Source organism: Pundamilia nyererei, unplaced genomic scaffold (genome assembly GCF_000239375.1).
Source record: "Pundamilia nyererei isolate P.nyererei 1_Seehausen unplaced genomic scaffold, PunNye1.0 scaffold00067, whole genome shotgun sequence".
Taxonomy (NCBI): Eukaryota; Metazoa; Chordata; class Actinopteri; order Cichliformes; family Cichlidae; genus Pundamilia; species Pundamilia nyererei.
Window position 1 is genome coordinate 950,915 of NW_005187468.1, and position 18,550 is coordinate 969,464.

The following is an 18,550-nucleotide window of genomic DNA, read 5'->3' on the forward strand; positions in this document are numbered from 1 at the left end:
GATATGCACAATTTCCAGGGGCACAGACACAAACAGTGGCAAAATTACAAAACTGTATTATTGTCCAAAACATTATGAACCTGAATGTAACTCTCTGCATGTCCTCCTTCATTACGTATATCCGTGAATCTTCCTTTTTTACTCCTGCCTGGCAGCTCCATTTTCAACCCACTTCGCTGTCCCTCCTCTGTACATGTCCAAACCGTGTCAAACCTGAGCTGTCCCTCTGATGAATTCATTAATAATCCCATCCATCCTGGTCACTCCCACTGAAGGTCTCAGCATCTTCAGCTCTGCCACCTCCATCTTCAAATTGTCCCCAAACCATACATCACCTGCTGCTATCCTTCTGTCACAAATCCCCCCTGGACACACGTCTCCACCCACTCCACCCCGTTTCCCATGACGATGTAATTGAAAGCTATTTGAGTCAGAGATTTAGATTTATCTGTGTGCTTTTGCAATTTTCATTTGGTGCGTTTCATTTCCATATTTAGAAGTCAAGCCTTTCATTTAACAAAAACAAAGTAAACAATTAAGCATGATTAAAGAATTAAGCATCCAAGTAATTAGATTTTTTGCCTGATCATTTTTTCCTGTGTTCTTCATGTCAGTGAACTGATACTGCTCCCTGAGGGTCTGGCAATCTGGAAATGAGGAGCGGAAATTTGATTAATGGATTTAATCCAAATCTGTCTGAAGCAGCAGAGCTGGCCCTGATGTTTGTGTCCAAGGCAATTTCTAAAAATGGATTGTGTAACAGGATGATGCAGTTCAACAGATAATTGAACATTTCAGCTTTTAGTCTGCCCTGTTGTCTGTCGTGTTTATGCTGCACCTGGACAGACAGTGAGCGAGTAGAAATCTTATTGAAGCTGTGCTGCCTGCTCCTAATCACATTTCCTGCTTTCTGTCCTGCTGACTTTATCAGGTCAAAGTAGGAGAAGACACAGCCCGTGCACCAGATATCGCTGCCTTTCCGCGAGACATTTTTTGTTTCCTTTTCCTTTAAAACAGTCATGTAGTAGAACACTAACTCCTTTCCTTCATGAAATTTGATATATTACTTAAATTCGTCAGACCCAGTTACCGACGCATGATTTTCTCTAAATGCTAAAATAGGTTGCTAATTTATTTCAGATTGCCTCGGGTATGTGGTTTAGAGATCTGATTAAATTGTTGTCAAACTAATGCAGCCTATTTTTACCACATGGGACTTAATCTAAATTAAATGACCTCATTGCTGAGTGGACTGCTTGTTGCGTTTGTATCTCTAATGAATAATCTTTAAACAAACTTTTAACTTGTCACCTTTAGTCTGATGCTTTTGGCCAGTTTCCTGACTCAGTCATATTGCCTACTGAATCAGGGTTGCCTAGTATTGCCCCCTATGTACTGCCACCAGTACTACAATACAATGGGCGAGTGGACTACTCACATAAAAGGGTTTCAGGTCAAGTGAGTCAGTGCTATCACTATGCAGATAGTATTTGACTAGTTCAATTTCAAAATGCTGAACTGGACACTTGAAATCCTGTCAAAGTAGAGTGGCTCACATTAGAATGAATTTGGTGGTGAAATATAAGGATCAAAAATCAAACATGTAGTCAGATTTATTGAATTGCAACACACACACACACACAGAGGAAAAAACTATAAAGTTGTCTGTTGTACGGGTTTTGATGAATGCTCAATCATCCAGGTAAGGAAATCCCAAAAGTAGCATTTTTAATGTAGAGGCCTTCGGTAAATGGTCTTTGATCATGAGAACTTGCATATTAATGATCAAGGAACTGACCTCATAGCCCATTGTTCATTAAGTTTCAGTCATTGTGCAGATGCATTGTTTATAAAGTTGGGGGAACTTGGAGTGAGCTAAGACTGAAAAAGTCACTTAAATGGGTGATGAAACGTTTCTACCACTGAAAACACTACGCCCAGATGAACATAATCAACTTTTATTTCCTAACAGATTTGTCGCAGTCTGTCGAGGGCAGACTGTATGAATCGACAAGAAGGACCCAAATGCAGACTCCAAGGAACAGGGAACAAAACTTGAATGTTAACAAAAAGCGAGCCGTTTAACGAGGCTGGTAAAAGGTACAAACAAAAAGCAAGGCAAACTGAAGCAAAATTAACACAAATCTAAACTGGGAAATCTAAACAAACACCTGGTGTAAAGAACATGGCGTGAACAACAGACGACCTGACAAAGAATGACCAGAACACACCGACTAAATACACACAGGAGGATAATGAGGGAAATGGAAACACATGGGGAAACAGCTGACACACATGAACATAAGGACATCACAAGAGGAGAGCAAAACTAAAAACATTGAACATAGGAACATCGGACCTCTGCAAAATAAAACAGGAAACATAATGAGACGCAGACATGACAAACCTGCACTTGACAACGTAAGACACAGACATGAAACACATGAAGGGCAAGGGAGACTTAACAGGGGTTGGAAGACACAAGGGGAATCTAATAACAAATGAAATAGAAAAACTAATGAGCTTAACCATATACTATAAACATCAAAATAAACTAAAACTCAAAACACTGGGTCATAAGACCCAGGATCGTGACAAGATTATTTGTGAGTGCAGAATACACGTTTCATGTCTATCCACATTTAACTGTTCTGTGTTCTTGCACCATATTTGTCATAATATGTGTGCCAGCCAAATGCAGGATGCCAACTTTTACATCTAAAAATCTTTATACGGGTTTGTCGCAATACTGTAGTAACCATCTGTTTTCTTCCACTTATCCAATTCCTGGCTCATGTTGGGGGGGGGAGTCTACCCCAGCTCTCATAGGGCAAAAGGCGAGGTACATCCTGGGCAAGTCAGCAGTCTACTGCAGGACAAACAAGAAAACCAAGGAATTAAAGCCATCTTTTTATTATCTACAATTCCTTTACTTCTATAAACTGCAACAAGGTGTTCTTCTAATCCTTCAAGCAATGTTTTATGAGTATAAAATTAATGAGTGAAGCAGGGGTAGGCAACTCCAGGCCTCGAGTGCCGGTGTCCTGCAGGTTTTAGATCCCACCCTAGGTCAACACACCTGAATCAAATGATTCGTTCATTAACAGGCCTCTGGAGAACTTCAAGAAATGCTGAGGCGTCATTTAGCCCTTTAAATCAGCTGTGATGGATCATGGACACATCTAAAACCTCCAGGACACCGGCACTCGAGGCCTGGAGTTGCCTACCCCTGGAGTAAAGCATTAACTAAGTGATCCTGCAGGGACAGGGTATACGCACATATTTCTGTTATGATAGATGCTGTTTTGTCAGATGAATATGAGTAGAAGATAATAACAAAAAGAGGTGGAAAACAATTGCTATTTAAATAGAAATAATCTAATTGAAAGAGGGCTTCACATTGACTAGGACAGTTCAATCTTGACCTTAGGTAGTTCGTTAGAAATAACAAAAGTTCTCTTATTGAGATATTTAGGCACCATAAGAAGCTGTTGGCACTTGCAAAATATGCTGCAAAACCCAATGTGATTATGGCCCACTTTTTCTTTTTATGATCATGCTTTTTACACTTAACATTTGATATCTGACACTCAATAATCTTATTGGCTTTTCGCCACAGTCCAACCTCATGAAGCATACTTGAAATATATGAGAGACTTCAAAATTCAAAAGGGTTGATCTTTGAATGATCTACTGGTAATCTCTATTTCTGTTTAAGAAAATATTACGGAAAAAAACAAACAGAAGAAAATTGGAATTTGTGACAGAGAGTGGATAATTGATCAAAAATTGGGCTTGGTTTTTGTTTTATCTCAGATGTCGTCTAAGCAGCTCCCGCCCCCTCATGTCATCACAGCTATACCCTCCTTTTCTTCTCCCTTCACATGCACACCAGTACTCACGTCTGCTGTTTTGCGTGTCATGCAGCTTCAGCTCTGCGGCTAAGAGGCAGGAAATCAGATATTTCAGTAGTTTGCCAAGAAAGAAGAGAAGGTGAGCTCTTATAACTTTATTTAACACAGTTAAAATTTTTCTCTTACATATGAGATTTAGCAATTTGGTTTAAGTGGCATTTTGCAAGTGTGAAATTGTTAGAAAAAAATATGCTTTCTGCAATATTTCTAATCTAATGTGTAGAGAGTTGACCTGCTGTTTCTGACTTATTTTAATAAAGTCTCTGTTTCCTGCAATACATAAAAGAAGAGTGACTTCAAATAGTAGTTTTATTCTTTTTTTTATTCCAATTCTGCCCAAAGGGTTCATGATCTTTTGTAACAATGTGTCAAGGCGCAAAAGTGACTCAAGGGGTTATTGCCACACGACGCTGCGCATGTCACCACAATGTTCATAAAAGGTCTCTCAATAAGGATCTTTCTCAATACGTGCTTCCTTTGGCCTCATACATATGCAATTTTTATAGTCTTCACATGGCCGTGTCACAGATACAGTGGAAACAGTATAGCGTGGTATAATTGGAACAATGCCACACCTAATCATATTTATATAATTTCTGAGTGTTTATCAGCTGCTCTAGAAATATATTGCTTCAGGAATATTTTGATTAAACCCTCTGTATTTCATCAGTCATGCTGTTCCCCGCCAAAAAAAAAAAAAAAGAACAAAGAAATCCTCAATCTTAAGCCACTTTGTGCAAACATTTAAAGGCAGTTCTTTTCATTTATAACAGCATAATTTACTTCAATGTAATGTTTTTGCCTCAGCTTTCCACAAACCCTTTAATCTATTGATTGCATACAGGCGACGCACTTCACTGGAGATCGTTTAATTCAACTGTGACCTTCACCCGCTCATAAAACGACTAAATACAGTCTCCTCTGATTCCACAAGAGGGCACCAACATGGAGCTCCTGTACAGTGACGGCGCAACAGCAGTCTGGAAATATTTCAAAAAAAGCCAGCTAACAAAAACGACATAATTTTATAATGCAGAGTATCCACTCTAGGGGATAAACATTTATGTGATGTGCATAGATGTTCCTGACATGAATGGGAAAGCTAAATGTTTTAGAGATATAGTAGCTGAAATTTCACTATAACACTGAACATATCATGATGAAAAATTGGCTTATTTTTTAACATAACAGGCACAAGGATAGATCTCTGTGTATTTTTAAACTCAATTCAGCCTTCAGTAAAAATCAAGGTGTTTTATGGCTTGCTTGAAACCATGTTCTACCAGGCGACTATCTCTCCCGTAACATCATCAGCTGAAACTGTGATGATTGTGTGTTTGTTTTGGCCTCTAAATGACTTTCTGTCTTGACTCAGAGACATTTATGTTCCCTTTAAGCTCCAGCTTCAATGTTGACAACAAGATAAAAAAGTAATCCCGTTTTCTGCTTTGTTTGTTTCACCACGGGAAGTTACCTGTCCCGTCCAACCTAATGTGACATACGTCAAAGTGACGGAATCTTAACACATAAAGATGTGAATGAAAGATCAGATTCTGTAGAGACATCTGTGCTTCATAAATAACTTGTAACATTTGTTACAGCTTTTTTGTACTTCATTTCCTAATTATAGTAGCTGGAATGACGGACGGGGAGAAAGCTACTTCTGTAGAGCATGGACACACAGGTAATATCTCATCAACAATAGCTATGCAGCTTTCCATTAATGGTAAAATTCAGTTCTGTGTTATATAAAAAAAAGGACATCTGTATGTACAGTTGACTGGTCAGCTAAGACTTGTCACGGTACTGATTGTGTTTTTCTCCTAGTTAACAAGTCCTGTGTGAATCTGACGTGCTACATGGTCCTGAGTGACGAAGAGAGGAAAGCCATCGGCACCATCTGTTTCCTGGCAGGCCCTGTCACACTACTGGAAAATGTTCTTGTGCTTGGGGTGATTGCTAGCACAGCCACCTTGCGAAAGCGGCCATCCTATCTGTTTATTGGCAGCCTTGCTCTGGCTGATGTCTTTGCCAGTTGTTTCTTCACCATAAGTTTCTTACACTTTCACCTCTTTCATCTCAAAGATGGCCCAGGCGCCTACCTCTTCAAGCTAGGCGGTGTCACCATGGCCTTCTCTGGTTCAGTGGGAAGTTTACTGCTGACTGCTCTGGACCGCTACATCTGCATCTACCACTCCTCGACTTACAAGGTGTTGCTGACACGGCGCAGAGCCCTGCTGAGCCTTCTGATTCTCTGGAGTACAATCATCTTCCTCTCCTTCTTACCTCTAATGGGCTGGAGGTGTTCCACAGGCCTTACTCCACCTTGCTCAAACTTGTTTCCATACATCAATAAGCACTATCAAGCCTTCTGGACCAGCTTCGTCCTTGTGATTCTGGTTCTGATTTTGGGGGCTTATGCTCTCATCCTGTGGAAGGCCCACCGCCATGAGTGCTCAATGACCAGCTTCCAGGGAGCAGCAGGAAAAGCTCAATCTCGCATGAGGATGGATATCCGGTTGGCTCGCACCTTTGGCCTGATTCTGCTCATACTGGTGGGCTGTTGGGTTCCTGTGCTTTCTTTCATGCTAGTAGATGTCTCAGTGATCCTGACCCGAGACCAACAGCGGGCCTTTGCTTTCTGCAGCACCCTCTGTCTGGTCAACTCTTCAGTCAACCCACTGCTGTATGCCCTGCGCTTTCGAGAACTAAGAATTGCTCTTTTGCGGATGCTGCAAAAGCTGTGTTGCAAGGGAAGGTGTAAAAAACTCACAGAAGACTCAAGCCATGGACTACCCTCTGCAGAAGACAACTGTACTGCTTTATCTGACGATGAGATGCCCAAGGCCAGAACCACCAGACCTGACTCCATTTCAGAAATGGTCTACAGTCACCAGCTGACCATGAGAAAGTGAAGGAAGCTGAACGTTAAAATAAAAGAGAAGCAATACAGTTCGTGAAACACTTGTTTTCACGACAGCTGTTAGCTAGTGATCAACACCATCACTGTCGATCAGGATAAAATCTGTCTATACAAGGAAATGTCACTTACTGCTTTTTTTTAAATTGTAATTGCGAATAAGCTTGTAAATAAGTAAACAACGCATGATAACAGTACTTGTCAAAACAAAACACAAACCCTGGGAATTACAATGTGACCATTACACATTACTTTAATTATAAGAGATTATAAAGTATGTTGTTGACCATTAATCCGTAATGTTATTACCAGTTAATATGCTTAAAATAGAAAATGATAGTTACACAGAGGACACACAGAGCTTTTTTCAGCATTTTGCAATAACTGCACCCAAAAGATTTAAATGGAAATAAATACCTCTGCACTCAATCAGACTAAGTAAATTGTTTTGTACAAATGTATGCTACTATGTGTTACTAATATTTAAGCACATATAAAGGTCATTTACCTTTGACCTCCATGTTTCCCCTCTCACTACTTTAGCATTCCATGAAATCCTGGTTCCGTGAACTGAACTGCTGACTTTTGGGTTTGCCATTTGTTGCTAGCATGCTTCTTTATTTTTCAGTGTATGACCCAGAGCACGCAGGAACAGAGGAAGCAGTGGGTCGCCAATCTGCACATGAATGCCAGGACCCCACAGAATTTCACACAATGCTCACTGCACAAATCCAAGCAGTGTGTAGAGGTGAATGGAGCAGATGTTAGGAAGAGAACGAGCACAGACACTAGAACAGTCTTTGCGATAGTAAAAGCTGGCAGCTGCAGTAGAGCGCACACTGATATGCAGTTACACTCACAGTGACACACAGCGTAACAGAGGTAGATAATCAGAGCTGATGCTTGTTGATTTAGACTTTAGAACACCTATTTCATCCATTGTGTGAACTTATTAAAAATAACACTTGGTCTCGACTCTTTGTATCTTTTTTTAAAGCAAATTACACAAGTACATTTCTTTAATTTGATAAAGTGGGCCCATCTCTGTATCTGTCTTTAGGATGACTTAAGGGACGCTCTCTACCACAGAAGACAATCTGTGAAATTAGCTAGCAGTAAAGCACATGACTGCATTGGAGAAGAAATAGCAGCAGGTGGTGAACTGAACGAGTATGTGGCTTAATTTTTCTCACTACAGCAGCAAAAAGTAGGGCTACACAATTACTGTAAAAATTATAATCTCGGTTACTTCAGGAAGTATTAGGATTGATTATTTCGTGTCATAATCTGACTTCTGAAACGCTGAGAAAAAAAATTGCCTGTTATTCTTCGCCTAACTGAAACCAAAGCGTTTATAAAGAGCCGAATCGGTTTTACAATTCTTGGTAATCAAAGTCTGCCTTCCTTTGATGTTACCTCAAGCTGAAGTAAACCTACCCCCACCTCTAAGGGAGTGAGTTGTAGAGAAGCATGAAAACACACAGCTGTAAAGGAAAGACAAAATGAGAACTGCAAAAAAGAATGCAAAAACAAAATGGTTATTTCTTGGTCATTTTCTTTTACATAATATAAGATGAGCTTTATTGTCACTCCAAGCAAAACTGGAACTGTTGGGAGCCATCGATTTAATCAAATTTAAATTTTAATCATTAGCAAAAATTTAATGTAAAGGATGATCATATGTATACACTCATTTTAAACTAGTCTAAAGTTATAGCCTTGCAATATATAAACAAATAAGGTTATTTTATAAAGATTTGGTGGAAAGTGTTATACAATCAGGTGGTATTTATAAAATTCTTATATTGTTGAGGAAAATGCAATACAATGATTGGAAACTTGACAATAAACAAATGAAGAATACAACAGTGGAGGAAATTAATACATTTTTAAAGATTTACATCATCATCATCTGCCTCCATCTCACCCTTTACTACATCCATGAACTTTCTCTGTGGTCTTCCTCTTTTTGTCTCCATGTTCAACAGCCTTTTCCAATACATATTCGGTATCTCTTCTCTGCACATATCCAAGCCATCTTAGCCTGGCCTCTCTAATGTTATACCTCTGATATACTTATTTCCAATACTGAAAGTCTTAGTATCTTCAACTCTGCTCGGCCTCCAGTCTTTTTGTTAGTGCCATCATCTCCAAACCACATATCATAGCAGGCCTCAGTATTATCTTGTAAACCTTTTAAACCTTTTCTTTCAGTCTTGCCAAAGTTACTAATGCAATCATGGACAGGTTACTTATTGCCGAGTCTGTGCTTGGTCACTGATGTGTTTTAAGAGATCAGATAGCAAACTATCTCTATGCGCAAATGTTTGAATGCAAGACATAGCAGATTAAATTTATAGATAGATAGTGTGTGTGTGACAATAAAGCTCAGTTGTAGAGAATTTATGCTCTAAACTGTTACTTAACCTAATTATTAAACCTATTTAAACCTAACCTAAATATTAAATCTAAAATTTTTCCATATGTCGGTAAAAAATTTGGGGTCCGTTTTTAAAATACCTAATTTACCTGAACTCTACGGCGAGACGTCTCGTGAACCTTGAATTTAAGTTCAAGGGAACGGCATCAACATCAACAACAGGGTAAGACAGCCGGAAAACGCAGCCTAGAAGCGCCGTATTAAAAAAGTGAAAACGACAAATTAATCTAGTTAGAATTAATCAAGACATTACAAAAGCAATTCTGGATAAGAATTACATTTCAAATCTGCGAAAAAACACAGAAAGATTCGTTGTAAATATTTGAAGACCCCCCTATTTCCGGTAATGGTAGGCTCTGGCTTTGTGACGTTTTAAAAATTCAGCAGGCAGGGTCGGCAGTTGCTTTACTACTGAGAGAAGAAAATCCGTTGTTGTGGAGCGGAAGAAAGGCGAAGAAGAAAACCGAGGAACGTTAAACGTACACACGCACGAGCGTTTAAAGCCCAGCGTTTGCGGGTCGTTTTTCTTCCTGCTTATTATTTTCCGTTTTGTTTAGCTATAATGGCTTGTGGAGCTACGTTAAAGCGGTCGATGGAGTTTGAGGCCCTCCTCAGTCCCCAGTCTCCCAAGCGGAGAAGGTGCAATCCACTACCGGGGACTTCTAGCACTCCGTCCCCTCAAAGATGCAGCCTCCGTCCCGCGGTCGACAGCCCGGCGCATTCGATGTCTCCTCCGGCTACTGGCGGCGAACACAGGCTCACTCCAGGTATGGATTTAGACCAAATTTGACGGCTTTTTCTCCCTTTCAGGGTGGGTGTCATGGGGGAGGGGGTTTGGGTGGAGTGGAATGGATAGCTAGCTACTTGAATGGGGGTTGGAGGCTAAATGTTAGCTTACCTCAGCTAACGTCAGGAAAAGGGAATGTCGTCGCTGATTTACCAGAACAGATCTCGTTACCAATCATAATGAATCAGTATAGGCACCGAAAAGTAGAAGCGACTCTGTAAGTATGGGGCTTGTGGCGTCACTGCAGCTCTCCGTTTTCGTCCTATTCTTTGCTGAGCTGGCTTACATTGGCTAAATTTGTTTTGTCCGTGAAAAAAATATTAGATCCAGAGTTGTTCGCTTGGCTAATTCAAACAGTCTATGGCGATAGGGGAAGTTGAATAAACATGACGCCCTTTTACAAGCTTTGCTCAGACAATCTTCAGCCGTGTTACCACGTTCAATTATTTAATATATTTCATTAAACTTTAATTCGTTTAACTAAAACTGGACTGAAAGGACTCAACAGATCTTTCTTCTTTAACCCCTGCTCGTTGGCTCTCCTGCAGACAAATGGCATCACAGCAGCAGCCACATCATTGCAGACTATTAATTAGGAGGTGCCTGGGTAATGTTCCTTAGTTTCAATGCCAGAGTGCTACAATTGTGTTGTATTGAGGTGGGGGTTACCATTATGCACCACAACCATTACTTTTCCTCCTCAGGCATGGAGGAAGGCATTGTTCATTTCCTTTATGCCTGTACTTCACTCTCCCATTGATTTGAAAATGCAGCTCCATCCACTGTGAGTCTTGGATGGGTGTGTGGGGTGCACAAATAGGCCCAGACTAATTGCTTGTGTATATCCACTGCATCAAGTAGCCTTAATGTATGTGCCAGTCAGTGATATTTGGCAGGATGGCAGCATGAGGCCTAATCAATCGGTTAATTCTGCCAAAAAAAAAAGATTGCAAGATTAATTTAGCTCTCTAACTTGCAGAAAACCACACAATTATAAACCCCTAGATTTTTTTGGATTTAAACACAAATGTGACTCAGGAGGCAGATAAAGTGTTCTTTTTTTGCCTATCATTTGGCAAATACTGAACCCCAAAAACTGCTCCTAATATGTAGAAATTCAAGGCTTTTACTCCTTATTGAACAGTTTGGAACTCACTAGAAAGGTTTTAGCTATAAAACACAAAAGTAAAATTACCAGAACTGAGAAAATCAAATTCACCAGGTCACTGTTGTTGGCCCAGTTGTCTCCTCCATGAAGTAGTTTTAATAAAAAAGGCTTAATTATTATTTTTACTTGAGTTATTAAGCAGCTGGAACACGATTTGACTTGATCATTATAGCTATTATTGCTGTTTCTTGCTGGGATTGTGTTACTTGACCTAACTACTGAGTGGGTGTGCATGTCTGTTTTCATTTTCTTTTCCTCCTTGGAACAGCAACATGGATGATGTTAAAACCGAGTGATATTCGAAAAAAGAAATATGCTATTAGTCAGGGTTGTATTCATCAGAACATTAAACCAACGCAACTCCCAGTTTGCACAGTATGCCTGCTGGCCTGGGCTGCACGTTTGTCTAGTATTGTTTGAACACAACTCTTTGGAATTTAGCTTTCAGTTTTAATTTAAACACCCCAGGATTATGTCTCAGTCTGACCTAATAGAAAGTTTTGGAAACAAGTGAGCAAATACCTACATTTGCTTCCTGATTGGCTTAATATGTATGACTGATAAGAGCTAAAGCTTAATATAGAACTTCTTCTTGTGTCTGCCTTTGGGTACTTTTCCTCCATTTGCTATCAGTTCCTCTTGGGTAGATACTGTAATATACTGAAATAATAATACTGAAAATAATACTGAAATACTGAAAATATGTTAAGTTTATTTTGTGACCCAGAAAGATTAATAAGAGTAATTTTAAAACTTAGTAGCGGCCGCCATTGCCGGAAACTGGAGTTTGGCTGGGATATGGTGGGCCACGAAGGACACACCCAATCCATCCTTCAAATTTGGGGGGAAAGGACGACGCATTTGTCGGCTGCATTCGGAGGAGTCTACGAATTTGGACAGCCTAATCGGTCTACAAATGCGTCCTCAGGAGGATGCAGTCCTTGATTTTGGACACAGCTATAGAAAACCATCTGGGTGATAATTTGTGATAATTATATGTATAGCAAAAATGTACTGAACATTTTACTGCTTGCAGGCAGCAGCGCTTATTAGTGCAACAATAATGCAAGGTGTTTTCTATAATTCTTCTTCAATGAACTGCTGTCATCTGTCACAAATTGCTAAATTCAAAGTGTGAATGGGCTGATCATCTTGTTGCGTGTGCTATGGAACATAAATTCATGGTGCACAGCAACTTGGGATTCAATTGACTTGTGTGGAAAGGTAGGACAAGTTTAAAAATGATCAAATACTGCACAATGAGATTAGTTCTTAAGGTTAAATGCACACATTTGAGCTTCTGTTGAAAAGATTCAAGATGGAGTTTCAGCTAGCTTTCATGCTCCCTGTTTCTCATAAAAACGCAACAAAATGTTAACACTTTGGGGGACTCATGCAAAGGGACATAAATGAGGTACCATGAATTTACTTTCAGTAACACTTCCTCATGGTCAGTTCGAGCAAAGAAAACAGTTTTTTGGGTTGTTTTTTTTTTTTTTTTTTAAATGCCCTACATCAGTAGTTTGTGTGGGTTACATTAGTTTATACTGAGATTGTATGTAAAATGTTGATCTAAACCTCATTGAGGTTTGGTTAGGATGCAATCTCTGACAAAGGGGTCTCTGTTGTTGCTGTTGTCTGGACGGTAAGGAAAAAATGTGCTTCATTGTACACATTATTGTATGATGAGGCTGGGGGCAGTGCATGATATTTGTCAGAGATGAGGCGAAGCTGCCCTGTTCCTCACAGATACAGGTGTTTATGGTGGTTGGCGTGCTGTGAAATGTGTTTGATCTCTGTAAATATTAGCAGAAACTAGCCAAAGAATCATATTGATTCAGGAGTGTTTTTCGTTTTGAGGGAATACGGGGCAGTTAAAAACAGTCTTTTTCTTCTTCTGCTGATTTGTTTATTTTGTTTTGTAATTACAGCGTGGCTGTGTTGTAAAAGAATTAGAGTTCAGGAGCTTGGAGTAATGAAGATTTTCCTGCTTTAGAGACACAAAGTCCAGATACCTGATACTAAGCTCATCTTCCCTGAAAGAGGCCTCCCATGGGAGCAGCTCTGCAAGGCTGCCTTTCTGATGTGGTGTGCTAAGCGAAAGCAGCTTTGTATTTAACGAAAGGTCAACTGTCATCCCTCCCACCCAACTCTACCCGCACATGTTTTCCAGCTAGTCAGGTTCTCTTGTGTGCAGACGAGAAGGCAAGAAAACAGGATTGGACGTTGCCAGTGGATCTTTAAGCAATTTCATTTCATACTGTAGATAGGACACCTCTTCTCCTCTGCCAGTCTGGGCTTGTACTTCTGTGAAATTCCCAAAGATGACAAATGAGCGGAGTGTTTTCTTGAGAGGCGTTACTTAAAAGGATAAACTGTGTGGCACTGTTAATTTATAGGTTGGGCAGAAAGCTTCCCAGGTCATAGTTCAAGTGATAACCATAAAAAAGAACATTTAGCATACTATTAGACAATATATCAGGGCCTTTCCTGGCTCAGAATGGGTCTTCGGGTATAACTATGCACCAAAACACAGTCTGAATGTAGTTAAGGCGCCATTGTGTTTCTGTGCAGGAGTAAACTCTGTACTGGTGTTAAATGAAGCCTATTTATCAGAGTGTCTGTACTGACCTAAATGCATAGACATAAAAGGGCTAGTATTGGTAGGAAAAAGTACCAATATGGTGATTTTATTCAATTACATTGATACACTGCTACCAAAACATGTAGGCGCTTTAAACAGATCCCCACACCATTTTCACTTACCAGAGTCACTATATCAAAACAACTTGTAGTGCAGACTATAAGAGCAAATATTAAATATTAAGAGAGAATAAATAGAGAATTTTTGCCTTTTTTTTTTGTTTTTCTTTACTTGTTTTAATGTATTATAGGTTATTTTTATGCATTGTATAGACAATTAAAAAAAAACACATTATCTTGGTAGTGTATTGTTTTCATTTTAACATGCTGTAGTTATATGTCGTTAAGACTTTTCACAAAGTCTGAAGTAAAGAAAATATCAAAGTTCTGGGAATATCCAAAAGCCTGATTTGTAGTACTGCACTGAGTACCCGCTGTAGTTGGGGTTGTTGTTGTTTGCATACTGTGAATTGGCGTGTCTGCCGTCACTAGGCAGCCAAGCTGTTGATGTTGGACTTGGAGCTACTAAATTTTGAACAGCACCTATGTTTTCTGAATTGCAGGGAGAAGGGGCCAACTCCATACTAGTGTTTTCAGAGCTACAAACACAAGGAAATGCATTTGTTTTTACTGGCAGAGCACTAGCCAACTATTGGCATGATGAGTGAGATAGAAGCAATGAGAGTGTATTGCATGTAACTAGTTTCTACTTAGCTAAACTCTGCCAACCAATCTCACATTGTGTTTTCTACATTATATGTGACACAAAGTGCAGCAACTTTTAAAACATGATTAACAAGAAAAATAAAGGTTTTGGATAGCTTCAAAAAATACATACAAAATACTGCTTTTGTTTTTTAACTTTACTAATTAGTGTTTTGAATGCTTTGGGTGTTGTTTTATATTAGTTGAGTAGTCTGATGTTAGAAAGTCTGATCTCTATGTTAAATGACTAGTTAATTAGTCATCAGAAACCTCCCTACCAGTAAAGCCTTGGTAATACTCTCTTATGGACATGGTTACCTGGAGACCTGATGACCGAGTAGTCATTCTTGTTAGACTTCTTTGAAGTCCACCACCTGGGGCACATGGATGTCAGTGGAGTCACAAAAAACAAACGGGCATACGGACATCTGCACAGACCCTCGCGCTTACTGTGCGATAATATTTACGTGGTTCTGACCTGAGCAGATGCTGGTGAACTCGTGGACGTGGAGAGTATAATCTTACATCACAACCTACTTCCCAACATTCGAGATATTTGAAACCTACCTCCCCTACCGCCCTTTACGGGTGGAGGGTAAAATGAAGTGAGTCAGCTTTGTTTTCTCTCCACCATGTCCATGTCTAGCCGATCTTCTGCATATTCACTGCTTAGCCCTTCAGCTTCTCTACAGTGTTGCTCTGGCTTCCGGAAGTCTCTGTGATTGATTGCTTGGTCTAGTTGTGGCAGGGTCATTGTTGCCAAGCAACCCTGTTGAGGCACTGGCAGTTGGCAAAGCTTTAAGTGACATACAGCAGGAGAGGGGTTTCACTTGTCATTTAGATGAAAAGACCAGTGATCAGTGGATACTGTATGCATACAAAGCATGCACTCAGAGGATTGTGTTCTCACTGATACTCTTAATTGATGATATTAAATGGCTAAGGTTTTTGGAGTGACTGTGGTTGAGTGGATCATCGGCTAATTGGAAGGTTGGTGGTTCAATCCCTGGCTGTTTCAGTCTGCTTGCCAGAGTATCCTTGGGCAAGGTACTAAACCCCAAGTTCAATCTTCATATATGTTCAGTCAATGTGAATGTTAGAAAGTACTTGGATATAAAAAGTAGCACTCATATGACTGTCTGTATGAATAGGTGAATGAGTTGTGTTGTATGAAGAGCTTTGAGTGCTGAAGTAGACTAGAAAAGTGCTATATAAGATAGGGCTGCTCAATTAATCGAATTTTAATCACGATTACGATCTGGGCTTTCAACGATCATTAAAAATGACTGAGCCGATTATTAGCCCCTCCCTCATGCTTTACTCTCGCGCTGCTCCGTGTGGTAAGTCAAGCGCACCGCTCTCCATTTCGAACACGCATCACAACAATTAAGAGGACCCGAGGGAAGCTCAGAAAGCTAAGCAGAAGTTATTTGGAGAGGAGAGTGACTGCTGTTGGTTGAAAAGAGGTAAAAAAAACAAACTTCAGTGGTGTGGAAACATTATGGGTTGGCGGAGTTAGACGTGGATCAAGTAGACAGTGTGTAAACTTTGCTACGATGTAGTAGCTGCACCACAGAGCAACACTGCAAAGTTCACTAAACATAGATGTTTACATTTTTCATTTATTTCTTATATTGCAAACATTTGCACACTATTTTATATTATTTTTTAAAGTCATTATTCAATACATTGTTATTGTTAACCCTTTAAAGCCGGTCAGAGCAGCACACTCCGTTTTGCGTAACTATTTTTAAATCCCTGTAGAACCTGAACCGCTAAGCTAGCGCAATAATTTGTTTTGCATATGAAACCGGAGGAGTTGTACTTACATCTGATGCCATCAGCTTGTCCTCGGTCACGGTTTCCTTCCACATAAAGCTTTGCAAAAATTGCATAAAAAGCGCTTGCAGGAACAAAAACATAATATTCCAGAAACACGCTTTGCCGATCCATCAGCTGTTCCTAACACTTCCCACTTTGAAAAAGACGTCAACTCGAACTATCGCATTTCCTGCCCGAAACCGGAAGTGATGTCATTTTTGCGGAAAATGTAGTTTTTTACTTGTAGGCCTTAAGTAAAAAACTATACTATACTATACTTATACTAGTGTTTTTATAAGTCATGTTTGACTCGATACTTTTCTGAATAGTTGCTGGGATGCTTAGAACTCGAATTGCACAGCTGGAAATAGTTTATTTTGATGCACGTGCTGTTTTCTTTGCAAATTTGCATCATAGGATTGTTTTTTTTGTTTTTCCTGCAGTAGTTAAAAATTGCTGTATCTCCAAAATAAAACTATGAAGACACTCAAAATAAATTTCCTGTTGTTGTAAACTATTTTTTGCAACTTTTTTGTATTTAAAGTTTTGAGGGATAAACCTCTTAAATTTCTCCAAGTAGAAATATATGTAAACAAAACAAAAACGATTTTCAATTTTTTTGTAGTTTATTGCACTTGTTTGCAATTAATGTAGTTACTATGGACTTAATGCATACATATTATTAAAATATGGGCTATAACAGTTGTATTGATGTATAGCAACTTGAAATGCTCCCACAAATGGCACTACAGCATGTACAAAAAAAATAATATAAGCTCTGGCGGACTTGGTTCTATGGTAGGTCTTAAAGGGTTAAATAAATATCGTCAAATAATCGTGATCTCAATTTCAGTGAAAATAATCGTGATTATCATTTTTGCCATAATCGAGCAGCCCTAATATAAGAACCAGTCCATTTGAACTCTTCAACACATTTGACTTTAAGCGTCTGGCCTTGTCTTCTCACACATATTCATGCAGGCTTTGTTTGATCAAATGTCAGTTTGAGTTCCCTTTACAAGTGGAAGGTTTCCCCTAGTAAACTGGTTCGTGGAGATCTGTACCTGTACTGATCTACCAAGTGGCACTTGGTAGAACTCATAGTAAAGGCTAAAAAAATAATTTCAGCTATTCTTTTGGCTTCCAAGAATTAAGTTTGCCATGATAAAAATTATTAATTCTGTTTTTTCCTTTCAGCACATCCTTTACTTTTGGGCCTCCATAAAACCCTGCCAGGTTGTTGAATGTTTAGTTCATTTCACACTTTATTTTTCAGCAACTAATATAACTTGATGTTTGATTTGTCTTCAGGACAGCCTCAGCATTTTGCCGTTTCTGCAGTTTGTTGTCAAACTTCTTCAACTTCAGTGGTTTTTAAATGGCATCAAAACAGTGATCTGCTTAAACATTGTCCCACATCCCTTTTCTCTTCATACAGCTGATACGAAGCTGCAGAGCCTCTGTTGCCTGTAAGATGACATTGTTCTATTTGCAGTGACAATGTTTTATTAGTCGCTAAACAAAAAAAGTGCCTTCTAGATTGGTCTGATGGTATTTATGCTCAGAGGGTTTAGAGGCGCAACTACATCCAACAGGAGAATGCATCTCTGAGGACAACAGTTCACCGCACAACCGTATAGAACGCAGTAAATCCTCTGGGTCTCCTCAGGTCTAAACAAGCATATTGATGAGTGGGTTGAAGTGAAAGAATGGCTTCTTACTCTATCCCCAGCCAAAATAAACAAGGCACTTTTCCTCATATAGAGATGCAGAGTGTGTCGAGACTTTATCTTATTCGACTTACAGAAAACTTTACTCGCTCTATATTCTGTTATCAGCTCAGTTTCAGGCCCCTGTGTAGATCTCACCCCACCCCGCCACTTGTTATGTGAGCATGCAGGCCATGATATTAGCTGTTTTTAACACTGGACAGCAGATTAACATAGACTTCATTCTGAGGAAAGGTGCTAGTCGATAAGTTCTTAGATACTGTACAGGAACAAAATTTACTTGTTGTGACACAACTTAAGGAAGAGATGGACATCCATGAATTAGTAGAGTGTGACACTTTTTTACCTTTCATGTCAAGGTGAACTTGAGGTATTGTGTTTGGGATTATTTTGTCCAACTAACAACCTGAAAGTGTCAGATG

At 39.5% G+C, this 18,550-nt stretch overlaps 2 protein-coding genes across 2 annotated transcripts in view; both read left to right on the top strand.

Annotated features, from left to right (window-relative positions):
* Nucleotides 1–3,905: 3,905 nt before the first annotated feature.
* On the top strand, nt 3,906–7,793 carry cnr2 (cannabinoid receptor 2). The gene is made up of 3 exons (XM_005736078.2): nt 3,906–3,993; nt 5,545–5,598; nt 5,742–7,793. The coding sequence occupies exons 2-3, from the start codon at nt 5,553–5,555 to the stop codon at nt 6,827–6,829; spliced, it is 1,134 nt and encodes a 377-aa protein (XP_005736135.1). The 5' UTR covers nt 3,906–3,993; nt 5,545–5,552; the 3' UTR covers nt 6,830–7,793.
* Nucleotides 7,794–9,633: 1,840 nt separating this feature from the next.
* akirin1 (akirin 1) overlaps nt 9,634–18,550 on the top strand; it is a 14,695-nt gene continuing 5,778 nt past the window's right edge. The window contains exon 1 of the mRNA XM_005736079.1: nt 9,634–10,041. Within this exon, the coding sequence (XP_005736136.1) occupies nt 9,837–10,041 (205 nt within the window). The 5' untranslated portion in view covers nt 9,634–9,836. The remainder of the gene's footprint in view (nt 10,042–18,550) is intronic.

What these genes read in the sequence shown, in the direction of transcription:
- cnr2 (XM_005736078.2), top strand. Translation starts at nt 5,553, where the DNA reads ATGACGGACGGGGAGAAAGCTACTTCTGTAGAGCATGGACACACAG. An exon ending in TGTAGAGCATGGACACACAG is followed by an intron (nt 5,599 to 5,741) that starts GTAATATCTCAT and finishes TTTTTCTCCTAG; the next exon opens with TTAACAAGTCCTGTGTGAAT.